The sequence below is a fragment of the Musca domestica genome, unplaced genomic scaffold (assembly GCF_030504385.1).
Source record: "Musca domestica strain aabys unplaced genomic scaffold, Musca_domestica.polishedcontigs.V.1.1 1, whole genome shotgun sequence".
Lineage (NCBI taxonomy): Eukaryota > Metazoa > Arthropoda > Insecta > Diptera > Muscidae > Musca > Musca domestica.
The window spans coordinates 45,126,993-45,142,717 of record NW_026712114.1 but is presented as its reverse complement, the minus strand read 5'-3'; the positions used below and the strand labels follow the sequence as shown (position 1 = coordinate 45,142,717).

At 37.5% G+C, this 15,725-nt stretch overlaps 1 protein-coding gene across 2 annotated transcripts in view; it reads right to left on the bottom strand.

Moving 5' to 3' along the window:
- Nucleotides 1–1,838: 1,838 nt before the first annotated feature.
- The window catches only part of LOC101890894 (uncharacterized), a 167,661-nt gene continuing 153,774 nt past the window's right edge, over nucleotides 1,839–15,725 (bottom strand). Inside the window, exons 5-10 of one of the 2 annotated variants that reach the window (XM_059123442.1) lie at nucleotides 9,775–15,424; nucleotides 7,373–7,678; nucleotides 6,955–7,298; nucleotides 6,675–6,882; nucleotides 6,308–6,605; nucleotides 1,839–3,119 (exon numbers count right to left, since the gene is read on the bottom strand). In XM_059123442.1, the coding sequence (XP_058979425.1) occupies nucleotides 2,939–3,119; nucleotides 6,308–6,605; nucleotides 6,675–6,882; nucleotides 6,955–7,298; nucleotides 7,373–7,678; nucleotides 9,775–15,169 (6,732 nt within the window). In that variant the 5' untranslated portion in view covers nucleotides 15,170–15,424 and the 3' untranslated portion in view covers nucleotides 1,839–2,938. Of the gene's footprint in view, nucleotides 3,120–6,307; nucleotides 6,606–6,674; nucleotides 6,886–6,954; nucleotides 7,299–7,372; nucleotides 7,679–9,774; nucleotides 15,425–15,725 lie in introns of both variants that reach the window. The other variant, XM_059123435.1, reaches the window with a different exon arrangement.

Below are 15,725 nucleotides of genomic sequence, written 5' to 3'. Positions count from 1 at the left end.
AGAAGCAGATTCTGACTCGATTTATACTTTCGTCCGACTGTCAACATACTTTTACCCAAATTACAGGTCGATTTTATTGTTCGATTGCGCTTAAAATTTTGTATCTTACATTTTTTATTTTTTTCATCTGTGTATATTTTTCACCGAATGTGTAATATTGACCCAAATAAAAATCATTTTGACATACTTAACTGTAATACACTATCCACGATAAAGATTCTCTGCACAAGATATCAGATACATGCTAGAAACTCCTTTGTGATTTAAATTTCATTTAATTTTATTTCTTACAGATGACTACTAAATATTCATAGTGATGTTGGGTATCATAAAGTCGGCAATGTCCTACTTTCTTTCCTTACTTGTTATGTTTAATATTTTGTTGAGTTGCCGTTCTTTTTTAATCGTCCATAAAACACGGTAACAAAAAATTTAAAAAAAAACAATCCTTTTAAATTATCATTTAGCCTAAAATGTGTAGTCTTTTTTCTTTATGAGAATATTTGAATTACCTTCGAGAATTCCATTTGTAATTTGAATATTTCAATTGTAATTTGAGAATTTCATTTCCATTTGAAATTCCAAACTTTTCATTTGTAATTCGATTTTTTATTCTAATTATTCAATTCGGAATTCGAATTTCAAACGAAATAATTTGAAATTAAATGGAGTGCTACCATGGTAGAAAAATACAGGTAACAGCAAGTGTTGAAGTACAACAATCGTAACAACAACCACATACAAATTTGTTGTTGTACGTAATACAAGTGTCAGAGTTATGTGCCCAAAAATGTAAACAAAATAATTAATTTTCAGTAAATAATTTTCAAAAATTCAATAATTTTCAAATTTTAATGCGTTCACATCATTCCTCTGAATGTATAGATGTTAGCTATTGGTCCTAATCTCTCAATACTTCGAGCAATCGTCAGAAAATCGTGGAAAAGGCAAAATCTCTTTCAAGTTGAAACTAAACAGCATACATAATTTTTGGAAACATGAAATATACGAATATATTATCGAACGTGGTGTCGCTGTTCCTTAACCGAAAAAAACGAACCATCGCCTTTGGCGTTTTATTAAGTATAACGACGATTTTTTTCTATTATTAGGCAAAAACTATGTTCATATTGCCCTGCAGTGAAATTTCATATCAAAAAAGGGTATACCTATTGTATATCAAGAAATGGAATTAAATGACAAAACGTAATATCGAGTTTGACACTAGTATTACTATAGAGTCAAATCAGATGGGACTTGCTGTTACATGTAATAATTATACCATGGAGTGCTGCAAACAAAAAATAGAAATCATACGAATAACGAAATCTGAAATTACAATTTAAATATTACAAATTTCCAAAGGAATAAAAAATTAAAATGTTCCGAATTACATCTGGAAAAAGTGTAGTTACCTAGGTTTAAGCACACTTTACATATGTTTATAAACATTGCGTTGGTGCATGGAAATTTGCTTATGGTTCGCCTGACGTTAGCCTTAAGTAGTTTAATTTTAATGTGACCGGGTCGGTCGTCAGTTTGATCTATTTGTTACTTTAAAATTATCGATATAAATTTATTTCCTTCTACGAAGTTCGACCCTGCCACTCTTCTTTTTTAATAAAAAAAGGAGAAAAAAGATTAACAAAAACAACAAAAGTTTGTTTGTATGAAGATAATAAACAGGGTGTTTTTAGTTTGAAAATAATTTATTTAAGGGTGTTTTTTCGTTTTGTTTAATGACTAAATTATTTAAGTATATATGTATGGTATTATGCACGCATTCGCATTTTGACTTCGTGTATTTTATTTTCTTGTTGTATTTATAATTAAATAAATTTTATTTTTTTTTATTTGTTTCATTGTGTAAACTAATTATAATTAGTGTCAGTACATTTGTTTTTTCGTTAAACTAAAAACAATATATGTATATTTAATGTGTTACTTGTGGTTGCTCTTTTTCATTAATATGTATGAATAACATCATTGTTTTGCTGGTTTGTTTTGTTTTATTTCGTTTCATTAATGGTTTTTTTCCTCAATATATCAGTATTTTCTAATAAATATATGTATCTGGAGATTATGAAAATTATTTAAATAATTAAAATGTCTACTAAATTATTTCCAAATTAATATAATATGTTAACTTAAATTTATAATATATGTATTGTAAATAATGGCAAATATTGCTTAATGTTTTATTTTGTAAAATTTGCAATATGTGTATGTAAGTAATTATATGTTTTATATTAAATGCAGTGCGATGAATATACATAGAGTATTTATTACAAGATCTTTTACACAGTTCACGCAACTTGTTTCCAAAAATATGAATAAAATGCAGATATAAACATCTCGAAAACATTTTAGTTTCAAAAAAACATACAAACATATTTTTATTCAATTTAAATATTTTTTTGTTTGATTTAGAGAACCCCTGATGTTTTGTAATGAATTCTATATTCTATAAACCCTCACTGCATGTCGGATTTTTGCATTGGAATTGTGTGTTTTGTTTGGGTCAGGGTTATTACTAATTTCATGTAAGGTATCTATATATATCATAAATTTATTTTTTCATCATTACTAATTTTTATGTTCGAAATTGTCTGATTACAGTTGTTTCGTAATTTTATATTTATTTTTCGATTTTTTATTAATTTTTATTTATGTCTTTGTTTCTAAATTTTCATCTACATGTAATTTAGTTTCGCTTAATGTTAAGAAAGTGGGAGTTTTTAATTTTCACGGACACCTTGTTGATAATAAAATATGTATTAAATAAATATCGCTATAACTTATTCGTTAAACTATCACAAATCAAATACTTAAAAGAGAATAATAAACAAATAGTAAAAATATCAACAAACGGAAAAGGTTTCTATTTCAATTTATTTATTTTTAACGATGTTGTTGTTCTTGTTCTGTTTGTGAACATTTACATTTGACTTTCTTTACGCCATTGGAAAGTTCCCGATTTAACACCAATACTTGAGGATCCTTGGCTATTGCTCGATAGTATATTGTTGGTTCTCCGTATTAGCTGGGCTGCCGAATCGAAACGGCTACGTATGAGACGCATTGCGGGGTTTGTTGTGATACCACTGCGTTTACTTTTGCTGTAATATAAATTAAAAAATGTTTTATTTGTTAAAAATTAATGCGACACAATATATACAATGAAATCAAATAAATTTTAGACAGTCCTCAAGTCCCGAGAGCGCTTGGAATGATAATTTTGATAATTAAACCCTGTTGAACAAATACAGGGTGAGATGAAAAAACTGCAACCAACATCAGACTCCTGTCATTTCAAAGCCACTCGTCTGACAGCTGTTAAATTATTTCAGTGTCAGCTCATTATATTGTTTACAAGCGTACAAAAGCATTTTGGTGAGAATTTTCCAGAAAAAAGTTATTCGTGATGGAATTCAAGCGTGATAGTGTGATTTCTTTATATTTGGCTGGAAAACCACAAGTTTCCAACTCCAGAGCACTCCAGCATTTAAATGTGAATAAATCTTTTGTATCTCGTACCATCGCTCGATACCGTGATACTGGTAGCGTAGCCGGACGTCAAGGAAGTGGAGGCCATAATTCGTGTCAAAGGTGACCAACTTTAACAAATCTAAACTTATTCTAAAATTTGATGTTATTTCCGACATTTTTTGCTTTTATTCAATAAAATTTAAAAAAAAACAAGTAAGCAAAGGCTACAGTCGAGCGGGGCCGACCGTTGAATACCCTACAACACTATAATAAACGATACAACGAGATACTCGAAAGAATTCCACAAGATATTGTGACAAATAATAAAAGAAAACCATCAGGTTTCGTTCTCTAATTTTCGAATAATAGCAACTTAAACTAATTTAAATGGTCTTCCTAGATCTGGAACCAATATTTCCCAAAGACCTATAATCTCTCAGAAGTGGCAAAAGATTAACATTTATTATTGTTTTTTGACTGAAACGCATCTATATGAGATACAGCCATTTGACTATATTCTTCAACGAAATCAGCCTTAACGAAATAGTCAGAAGTGCGTCTTTCCTGTAATTGTGAATTCTCCAAAAAGTCACTGGAATGGACATTTTCGTATTTAGTCTACAAAAGTTGGCAAACTATTTCCTACATTGAATATTTTTGGATGGCCATCCGAAACTGCTTGGCTTTTGCAATGTCCGGTAACCCCCATTCAAATGTGCGTAAGGATCGGTTAATAATTACGACCTGCTGACAATTTTGCAGTTTTTATATAAATATATGGCGATCATCTCCAAAAAGAGTAGGCTTCTATTCTGACCCCCATCTTATCCCCATGCAAAATTTCGTAAGGATCGGCCCATAAATGCGATCTGTATATGATATCCTGATATCCTAATTACTTAGTTTTGTTAGCTGTAGAAATATTACCAAATGTTTAATTCAAAATGAAAATATGCCAAAAATATGACAAAACTGAAAAAATATGAGAAAATTTTACAAAATCAATATTTTCATCATTAGAGAGATATTTTTATGCGATTTTTTTAAACGTTTTTTCTTTCCTGCCAAGAGGCCATTCTGAATTAATGAGAACTGTCGAAATCAGTTCAGCCGTTCTCGACATATAAGAGATCTTTCAAGCATATCTTCTTTGATAGACATATATATCGCACATATTTCGCTATATATCCGATTTGTTGGATGTTAACATCAATGTAAAGGTCATGGCTTTGTGATTTCGCCGGTATTTAAAATATTCGCGGTTTAATGAAAAATTTTGAATTTTTTCAACACAAAAATATGGTCTATTTTACCCGCAAAATATTATCCGATGACCACCCAATTTGGTAGGCTTCTTCCCCGCCCTAAACTCTAGCTACATGCGAAATTCCGCGTCGATTGGTCTATAATTGCGTCCTGTATAGCTACTGCAAAATCCGACATTTTTTCAGTATTTGGTCCATTTCAACCCCTAAATATTATGCGATCATCTCCAAAAGAAATAGGGTTCTATTCTGACCTAAGCTCCACCTCCATTCTAAATTTCGTGAAGATCGGGCCATAATTGCGACCTGTAGAGTGATTATAAATTAACATGGACAGACGGACAGACGGACGGACGGACATACATAGCTAGATCGACTCAGCTCGGCGAGCTAGGAAGATCCATATATACTTTCCTATATGGGAAACCAATATTTCGAGGTGTTACATAAATTCTGGCCCAATCAAACTTATAATACCCCCAACACATAGTGTTGTAGGGTATAAAAATGTAATGAAAAATAGAGTATACTCGATTTCTTTTTTTTAATTCGCAAGAGTACTCCTAATTGATCGAGCCAGTTTAATTTTGCTCAACTTGAATTTGCATTTCGCGACTCTGACTGAAACCAAACGGCCGGAATTTGACCAGAAACTTCAAGTGTGCAACTAACTAGAAGTTTGTTTTAACGCAATCATATCACTTTCCTAAGGCAAGCATTTAAATGTGAATAAATCTTTTGTATCTCGTACCATCGATCGTTACCGTGATACTGGCAGCGTAGCCGGACGTCAAGGAAGTGGAGGCCATAATTCGTGTCAAAGGTGACCAACTTAAACAAATCTAAACTTTGATGTTATTTCCTACATTTTTTACTTTTATTAAATAAAATTAAAAAAATGTAATGAAAAATAGAGTATTTCTTTTTTTTTAAATTGCAGGAGTACTCCTAATTGATCGAGCCAGTTTAATTTTGCTCAACACGAATTTGCATTTCGCAACTCTGACTAAAACCAAACGGCCGGAATTTGACCAGAAACTTCAAGTGTGCAACCAACTAGTTTTAACGCAGTCATATCACTTTCCTAAGGCAATATGAAAACATGTGTATACATTGGATGTAGAGACTTTTTTCCCCAAAATCTCTTATGTAGCTATTGTGGGAAAAGTTCAATTCTAAAATGAGAACAAAACAACAAGATTAATTGTTTTGCTTATCGCCGTTGCAGGATGAAATCGACAGACTATTTGGCTACGTTATTTTGTCGATTTATACCGATTTGGTATTTTTTCTGACATTTGTTATAAATCTTAAATAGAAAAGTTAATTATTGCTAGTTTGGCCGACACAAAATGGTTTCGAAATTCATTTCAGTGCACCTCTCTGGTGCCAAGAATTAATGCCATGAAAGATAATTGTTATATCTAGATAATTTCAAACAGCCGAAATACACCAATAGTAGTAGTTGAAAATGGTATAATTTCCTTAACAATTCCCTAAATGCCACACATATCCCTTACAACTAACTAAAAATTATTCGATTTTCAACTCACCTAGACGAACTGGCTTGATTTTCTTTTAAATTTCCCAATATGATACGCATATGGGTATCACGGGCAAAATGATTGTCTGGCAAAACAGATTTACCACCAGAGCTGCTGCTGCTCGGTCCATTGCCGCAGCCGCCATTCAATGCAGATGCACCGCCAGCACAATCATCAATGTTATTGATCGAAGGCAATTGTCCCGGTGAACTTAGTTCGCTGCTTGGCGAATGGGGTGGTGTTGCATACAACGGCGACATACACTCCATGTCGTACAGATCAGCCTCATTGCTGGCCATGTGGGTAGCTGAAATCATAAAAAAAATAGTGACGCAAGTTAAAAAAGTCAAATGTAAAATTGCTTTCCGCCACTTACCCATTTGATGTTCACTGAGATCGGGTAATATTTGGGAATGACGATGATGACCACCGCCACCACCTCCACCGGCTTTGTGACCCAACGATGATGATGAAGCTGAATTGCTGTGCTTGGAATTAACAATTGGAGCATTTTGCATAAATGGATTATTGCGTGAGCTAAGCTTGGTTTGTCGTTGTAATTGTTGGGTAAATGTGAGAGGTGCCTGCTAAAAAGGTATAAAAACATATGTTGATTAGATTCGCCTTTCAAGATCAATGTACAAATATGTACTTACATCATTACTGCTACCGGTTGATTGACTAGATATAACACTTTTACGTTTGTGCAAGCTACTGGTATCCGATTGCATTGTATTCTGATAGAAATTATTCGAACTGTGTGTTGAGCTGGAGGCATTTAGAATACTGGGTGCTGCCATATTATTATTAACGGTAGCCGTGGTGGCTGCCGAACAAACTGATGAGGCTGAGGCATGTGGTGGATAGGGCGAGGTTGAGGGTAAAATGTTCATACCCAAATTGGCATGAGCCGGAATTGAGGGTGCTTGTTGATCAGGTGAACGTAACATGTTGCCATGATGAAATTTAGCAGCAGCATCCATGGCTTGATTCGCTTCATCTGCAAGAAAATTCCCCCCCAAAAAGCATTATTCTTATTCAAAATATGAATAAGAGAATTAAGCAAATACTCACTTTTGGTATAGTTGTCAAAGATTTTGAGAATATTTGTGCGATTTGATTTAGCGGCCAATTTGATGGGTGTACGTCCACAGTGGTCGGATTTGTAGGGATTAGCACCATACTTTAGCAAAGCCACAACACATTTCTCATGTCCCTCCTGGGCCGAAATACCCAAGGCTGTAGCTCCCTGTTTGCAGGCATGATCGGCCAAAGCACCAAAATATAAAAGGATATTCATGACATCGTGATTGCCCTGCCAGGCACAGGAATGTAGCGGTGTACGAGCCTCCAAATCCATGGCATTGACATCAGCATTACCTGTAAGCACAAAAATAATGAGAACACTTTCCTACTCTTCCTCCATCTCTTATATGTAATAAGATAGAGGACACACGAAACGTTTGTTGAAATTATGATATTATGAAAGAATGACCAGACAATGATAGAGTAATCCTATTTCATAAAAAGGAAAAACGGGTCCATATTGCCCACTTCCGAACTTCTTCTATGTGTATACGATATACTCAGTTCGGATCCAATCAGGTACCCCTCCTAGAGAGTTATCGTGTCTAAATGTCTTGAAACTGATTTCATCCAAAGATTTGGTCGTAAAAACGAGACAATATTTCTAAACTGTAAAACTTCTTTTTAGGAAGAAAGTGTTTAAAGAGGCACAATCTACACTAAATTTTATATAGGCATAATAGTTTTTATACCCTACAACACTATGTGTTGGGGGTATTATAAGTTTGATTGGGCCAAAAATTATGTAACACCACGAAATATTGATTTCCCACATAGGAAAGTATATATGGATCTTCCTAGTTCGTCGAGCTGAGTCGATCTAGCTATGTATGTCCGTCCGTCCGTCTGTCCGTCTGTCCGTCTGTCCATGTTAATTTGTAATCACTCTACAGGTCGCAATTATGGCCCGATCTTCACGAAATTTAGAATGGAGGTGGGGCTAGGGTCAGAATAGAACCCTATTTCTTTTGGAGATGATCGCCAAATGTTTAGGGGTTGAAATGGACCAAATACTGAAAAAATGTCGGATTTTGCAGTAGCTATACAGGTCGCAATTATAGACCAATCGACGCGGAATTTCGCATGTAGCTAGAGTTTAGGGCGGGGAAGAAGCCTACCAATTTGGGTGGTCATCGGATAATATTTAGCGGGTAAAATAGACCATATTTTTTTGTTAAAAAAAATTTTAAAATTTTCATTAAACCGCGAATATTTTATATCCCGGCGAAATCACAAAGCCATGACAAGGTTACTTCTGATCTTTACATTGATGTTAAGATCCAAAAAATCGAATATATAGCAAATATATGCGATATATATGTCTATCAAAGAAGATATGCTTGAAAGATCTCTTATATGTCGAGAACGGTTGAACTGATTTCGACAGTTCTCATTAATTCAGAATGGCCTCTTGGCAGGAAAAGAAAAACGTCTAAAAAATGCATACAAATATCTCTCTAAAGATGAAAATATTGATTTTGTAAAATTTTCTCATATTTTTTCCATTTTGTCATATTTTTGGCATATTTTCATTTTGAATTAAACATTTGGTAATATTTCTATAGCTAACAAAACTAAGTAGTTAGGATATCAGGATATCATATACAGATCGCATTTATGGCCCGATCCTAACGAAATTTGGCATGGGGATCAGATGAGGGTCAGAATAGAAGCCTACTCTTTTTGGAGATGATCGCCATATATTTAGGGGTTGAAATGGACCAAAAAACTGCAAAATTGTCAGAAGGTCGTAATTATCGCCCGATCCTCACGCACATTTGAATGGGGATTACCGAACATTGCAAAAGTCAAGCAGTTTTGGATGGCCATCCAAAAATATTCAATGTGTGAAGGAGTTTGCCAACTTTTGTCAAAATACGAAAATGTCCATTCCAGTGACTTTTTGGAGAATTCACAAATACAGGAAAGACACACTTCTGACTATTTCATTAGCGCTTATTTCGTTGAAGAATATAGTCAAATGTCTGTATTTCATATAGATGCGTTTCAGTCAAAAACCAATAATAAATGTTAATCTTTTGCCACTTCTGAGAGATTATAGGTCTTTGGGAAATATTGGTTCCAGATCTAGGAAGACCATTTAAGTGCAACATCTACCAATAAATTGGAAATGAGAAAATTAGTTAAGGTTGCTATTATTCGAAAATTAGAGAACGAAACCTGATGGTTTTCTTTTATTATTTGTCACAATATCTTGTGGAATTCTTTCGAGTATCTTGCCTATATAAACTGTATCGTTTATTATAGTGTTGTAGGGTATTCAACGGTCGGCCCCGCTCGACTGTAGCCTTTGCTTACTTGTTAAAAATAGGTTCGTCCCGACCAAAAAGGATTTTTTTGTGTTTTCTTCTTCCTTTTCTTCTACTTACCCAAAGTGATTAGCATTTTCACCATTTCCGCATGCCCTTGCCAGGCAGCCACATGCAAAGCAGTTCGACCCTCACTATCGGAGATATTCACGTCGACATCAGTGAATTCCAACAAATATTTAACCATCTCCAATTTATTCTCCAATGCCAATATGTATAGCGTGGTCCGTGAATCGGCATCTTTGGAATTGACATCGCAGTTGTATTTTAAGAGATATTGCACCGTCTCCAAGTGACCCTCAATGCAGGCTAGACGAAAAGCGGTCTTGCCATCATGGGCTTTTTGATCCACAAACGTTGAGAGGCACTCGAGCAGTACCTGTACACACTGGGTGCGTCCTTCCTGGGCCGCCAAGTGTAAAGCGGTCTTACCCTCATTATCACACTCGTCAATTTTGGCGCCCGACTCTAATAGCTGAAGGCAAACTTCATGGAAACCCTCGAAGGCCGCGTAGTGTAATGGTGTCCAGCCGGCATTATCACGATGGGTCTCATCTAAACCACGATCCAATAGTTGACGTACCGTTTCAATATTTCCCTGAGCAGCAGCTATGCTGAGGACAGTTCGGCCCTCGGAATCCATGCAATCAATGCCACAGCCCCAGAATAGTAGAAGTTTGACAACATTTGCATGACCGGCAGTACAGGCGGCCCATAGCGGGGTACGACCCATAAAATCGGCCAAGTCGGGATCAGCACCATTTTCCAGCAAAAGTTCACAGACCTCGGCATTGCCTTCAAACGAGCTAACCAGCAAAGGTGACATGCCGTCATTGTCCAATTGATCTGTGTTGGCACCATGTTCCAATAGTGTGGAAATAACTTTGCTATAACCCGAAGAGCCACAAAGCGCAGCAACACACAGAGCACTGCGTCCGTCCAGATCTAAATGATTGACATTGGCTCCGTTTTCCAAGAGAATTTCCACAATATCATAATGCCCCATATAGGAGGCAGCTATGAGGGAGGTGCGCCCCTGACGATCTACAGAATTAACATCTGCTCCATGTTCTATGAGTATCTTGAGTATATCTTCGTGGCCACTCCAGGCGGCGGCCCGGAGAGCTGTACGCCCTTCCTTGTCGGCTAAATCAATTTTACAAGCCGGGTGGGCTATGAGCAATTTGACAACTTCAGTGTGACCACCCCAGGAGGCGGAACGTAATGGTGTCCAACCATCCCGATCGGCATGGTTGACATCGACACGTTTCATGCGTCCCGTGCCATCGTTGCAGGGTTGTGCAAAATTCAACAGCAGCTTAACCACCTCCAAGTGGCCATTGCGTGCCGCAATGTTGAGGGCAGTCTGCCCATTGTAATCTTCAATTTCCAGATCAATGGGTCCCTTGCAGGCATTGAGAGCCCTCTCGAGCAACAAATGATTGCCATCATTGGCCAGAATGTGTATCAAAGCCTTGCCTTTGTGTAGTTCTATGCGATTGGAGTCGGAAAGTTGATGTAGCGTAGATGAGGCGTTGTCATCCTGACTCTCATGATGTGGCTCACTTTTTTCCGAAGGACTCGATGGCCTCTGGGTTTCCATAATGCACGAACGCTCACTGGATATTAACAAATCGGCCAATTCAAAATCGATATTTTGAGATTTTTCTGACAGCTCGGGCGACATTAGCGATGATTCACAAGACGTTTGATTGTCGGCATTATTAATGCCCGTCTCAATGAGTAGTTTCAGTATTTTTGCATCTGTGGGTAAACTGGGCTTGAAGAAATCGCATAGCAATTGCGAGAACTCATCACACAATTCGGTGTTCAAAAACTTTTCAATCATGTTACGGGTTTTGGGTAGAAAATTCGGGTCATTTTTAAAGTCCAGTTCGCACATGGAACAGCAGTTTAGGTGGTTGGTGTAGAAGCAATCATTTAAATTCACCCGTGACTCGAGCAGCATTAGAATCATGTCCAAGTCGATGTTACGATTGGTTAGATATTCTCCGGACTTGATTAGATGGTAGATGAATTTCCGCACCGTGTTGGCACACAGAGTCTCGGCCACCAACAAGTAGTACAGCGAAATCATGACATGGCCCTCATTGACATCACATATGAATTTCTTAGTGGCAAATTTCACATCCACCAACCAATCCGAAAAGGAATTATGGAAAATTTTTAAACGCCTCTGATCGTTGTCGTATTGCAGTATGTTCTTCATCAGGTGTAGACGTTTTTCAAACTCCTCGTTGTCGATGGTATAGTTGTGGGTCCTGAGGCAATTGAACAGGAACAATTTGTCGACATAGCCTGAGGAGGCCAGCAGCACATTCAGCACTGGCCTTATTTTCATGTATTGCTTCTTGTTGAACGACTTCTGACATATATACAAATACAAGCCATTCAGGGTACAGGGTATAAGTTTTATTTCACGAAAACTGAAGAAATTCTCCTTGATACCATTCAGAACTTTTTCCAGATAGAGAATACAACCATTGGATTTGATGTAGAGCTGATGCAGAGATTCTATGATTTCCTTTGTCAACATAATGCTATCCTTGAAATCTGAGTTCAATCGATTGATGATATACTCCTGGACATCTTTGACCACATGCGACTTACGCAAATCATCCAAGGTGATCTTCTTGAAACCAGAGAACATGCGGGTAATCTGTTTGGTTTGTTTCTTCGTTGTACACACCAGGAACAGCCATTTTGGGAAGAGGTGAATGTGATTGGAAAGCAGCTCGGCGACATTGCGACTTTTGTGGGTGGTACCGCCGCCACGGCCACCCTTAAGGGTAGAAATTAGATTTCCCTCATTAATGTAATTCTCATCGATGGAATCGATAAGCAACAGCAAAGCTGTCTTGGGTGGAGTTAGCTCCAGCAGCGGAAACAATATGGCCTTCTTGAAACACTCATCGGGGTTCTTCTCAATATTGTCCACAGTTAGGCATTCAAAAATTTCCGGATTGGTAAGTAGCATTTCATAGTAGCCATCGGCAATGATGGTTCGGCAACTTTTAGTCTTGGGCAAGGGAGGAGGTAGAGTATTGAAGCAACTGGTTTGTTTCTCCTCCATATCGTCTTCCTGCTCATCGGTTTTGTTTTTGGATTTTGTTTCAAAATCGATAAGATCATTTTCATCCCGCAGTTCTGCGCTTCCTTCCCGTAATTTACGTTCGTCTTCTTCTTCTTCTTCCTCTTTATCCTTGTTTTCCTTTAGAAATTGCTCCATATCTTTATCAGCCTCAGGCCTGTCTTCGTTGTTTTGTTTCTCATCCTTGTTACTATCCCTGTCCTGCTCCTCGCGTATAGCTGCTTGAATTTCTTGCTTTAAATCCTCATTACCCACCGCTGCAATGTCTTCTCCCCCACCCTGTTGAGGTGCATGGTTGTTATTGTTGCTGGGCAAACTCAAATTGCTGTTAATATGTTTGACCGGGGATGCCACGTTACTGGGTCGTGTTAATTTCACTGGAATCTTCGATTTGCGTCCGGGACTAGTTTTACTCGATGAGGGTAAATCCCTATCGGATTCTTCCCGCCGCTTAACCTTTTCCGTATCGTTATCCTTATTCTCATCATAATCTTTATTTGGTTTTTTCTTCTGGCCCTTTGGTGGATGGGTACCATAGCATTTTTTTTCTTGCTCTTCATCCTCTCCGCCCATTTGTTGTGGAGGCACCGGTTCAGATTTTTGTCTCATCAACTGTAAGTTTTCCGCTTTCTTGGATGTGGAAGTACGTCGTTCATGGAAATTTTCCAATTCGGCAATATCACATTCTTTGGCGCCACGTTTGAGTTCGGCTATCAGAATATCTTCGGCATTTTCGTCCAAAGATATATTGTTCATGGCCTCATCCAATTTGGATTCTTGCTGTTGGACCTCATCATGCAGAAACGAGAAGCCTTCATCGATGATACGCTGGCTTTCATCTTTGGCTATTAGTGACGAATGGCTTAGGATTTGTAATACCATTTTCCGTATGAACAGTGATAGGCTATGGCACTCGGGATTTTGTGATTCGATGAGGTACGAGGCCAATAGTTTGCGATTCAGCAATCCTCGTGTACCGGAATTGCCATTCATTATGGCCTGACAAATGCTTGTCTTGCCTGAACCGTTTGAGCCCAAAACCAAACATCCATTATAGGTGGAAGCCGAAATGGCAGCTGCCTTGGCCCGCGATGACATAAAGCCAGGTGCAGAAGAGCTGCCAGCAAAGGCTTCATTCTTTGCTCCATTTGATGGGGTTGGTCCCAGCAGACCCGGCATGGTTTTTTTTCCGGCGGTTCTCTGCTCCAAACACATGGCTATTTTCTTTAAGACCCATTCACGATTTATGTACACCTTAGAACCATAACGATGCTGATGGTGATGATGATGGTGCTGATGGCCATATTCGCGTTGGGCGCCACCAAACCCATTCACCTCCTTGTCCGGCGACAGTTTTTTCTGCATAAAAACTTCTAAATTATCAGAAGTTTCTTCTATGTCACCACCGCCACCATTTGCAGCCCCCTCTAAGGCAGCTTCCATTTCATTTTCTGGATCAAAACTTTTACGTGCCACCTCCAGGGGGAAATTTTGTTGCACCAAATTGGCGAAATGTTCCTCGCGGGCCAAATTGGAAAAACTTGAGTTGGGACAATCTTTTCCGGAAATTTCCATTTTCTTTTGCAGTTGGGTCGTGTCCTTGAGGAAATTCAAAATACGGCGATCTTCCAGTTGATGATTGGGTGTGGAACTACCTCCTCCGTTATTACCACAATTTAAGGGCACTCCACGATTTGCATACATATTACTTGAAGTACAACCCGAATCGGGTTCATCATCCAGATCTGTAACAGGTACCACCGTGTTACCATTGCGATTAGTAGCCGCCACCGCAGCAGCTGCTGCTGAAGTATTTACCCGGTTGCTATCACGTGGCGTATTCAGTTGTTTATAATCAATAATATTGGTTAATTTTACATCTGTGTTGGTCACCTCTTTTTCATTTAGGGGGCGTGGAATTCCAGCCGTTGCATTGCCTACGGCAGCTGAAGTTAAACGACTACGATCACCACTTTTATAACGATCTGATTTACGCAGCGGCGTGGCATAAATCATTTCTTTTGGCATTTGTCCTGGACTGCTGGTGCCGGCAACCAAATTATGTCGACCCACCGAACTTTGATGCTTGTTATTGGGCGCCGAATTCGAATTCGAATTGGCTAAATTAACATTGACCAAATGTGAACCCTGATTGCTAATATTGTTCAATAGTAATTGCTGTGACAAAGCCTTATTCAGATTGATGTTATTGGGATTGTGCGCGGCGGCCTGAGCCGATTTTTGTTGTTGTATCTTTCGCACAGACTCATTGAACATGGCCTGGCAGGGTAGATTTTCGTAAATGTCATTACGCAAATGATCATTATCCGTATGTTTGGACATTGTAAAGGAGTTGTTTTTTGTTCTATTTCGAAGTCTTAGCGTTAAGTAAATCTTTGGTTTGTGTGTGTGTGTGTAGGTGAGTGAGTAAGTTTGCTGTATTGTTACAATCTCTTCAGTTTCAACTAGTCTTGCGGATTTCTTATGAGTTAGTTTATTCTTTGCAGTTTTGCTGCCAAGTTCAGTTTTGAGTCGATTTTTACATAATAATTCCTCTGGATTTCACATTACACAGTCAGTCATGTGAAGAGAGTAGATCTGAAAAGATAAGGCAAATAGAGAAATGTTATTAATAAATACAACAAGTTTTGTGGATGATATTATTTTAATATTTTCAATCTCAATTATAAATTACAAATATACAAAGTACCGTGATTGAAATTTTCGTTTAAACCTCTATTGATGATGGGATTTGATAGTAAACATATCCAAAGTCAAAACAACAAATTTTACAGGATGGCAGTTCAAAGCATCCTCGTCATGCTCTTTTGTTCTTGTCCGTACTGGTCTCTTTTACATATATATTAATTTATTTCAATTAAATTACTCGAGTTCAATG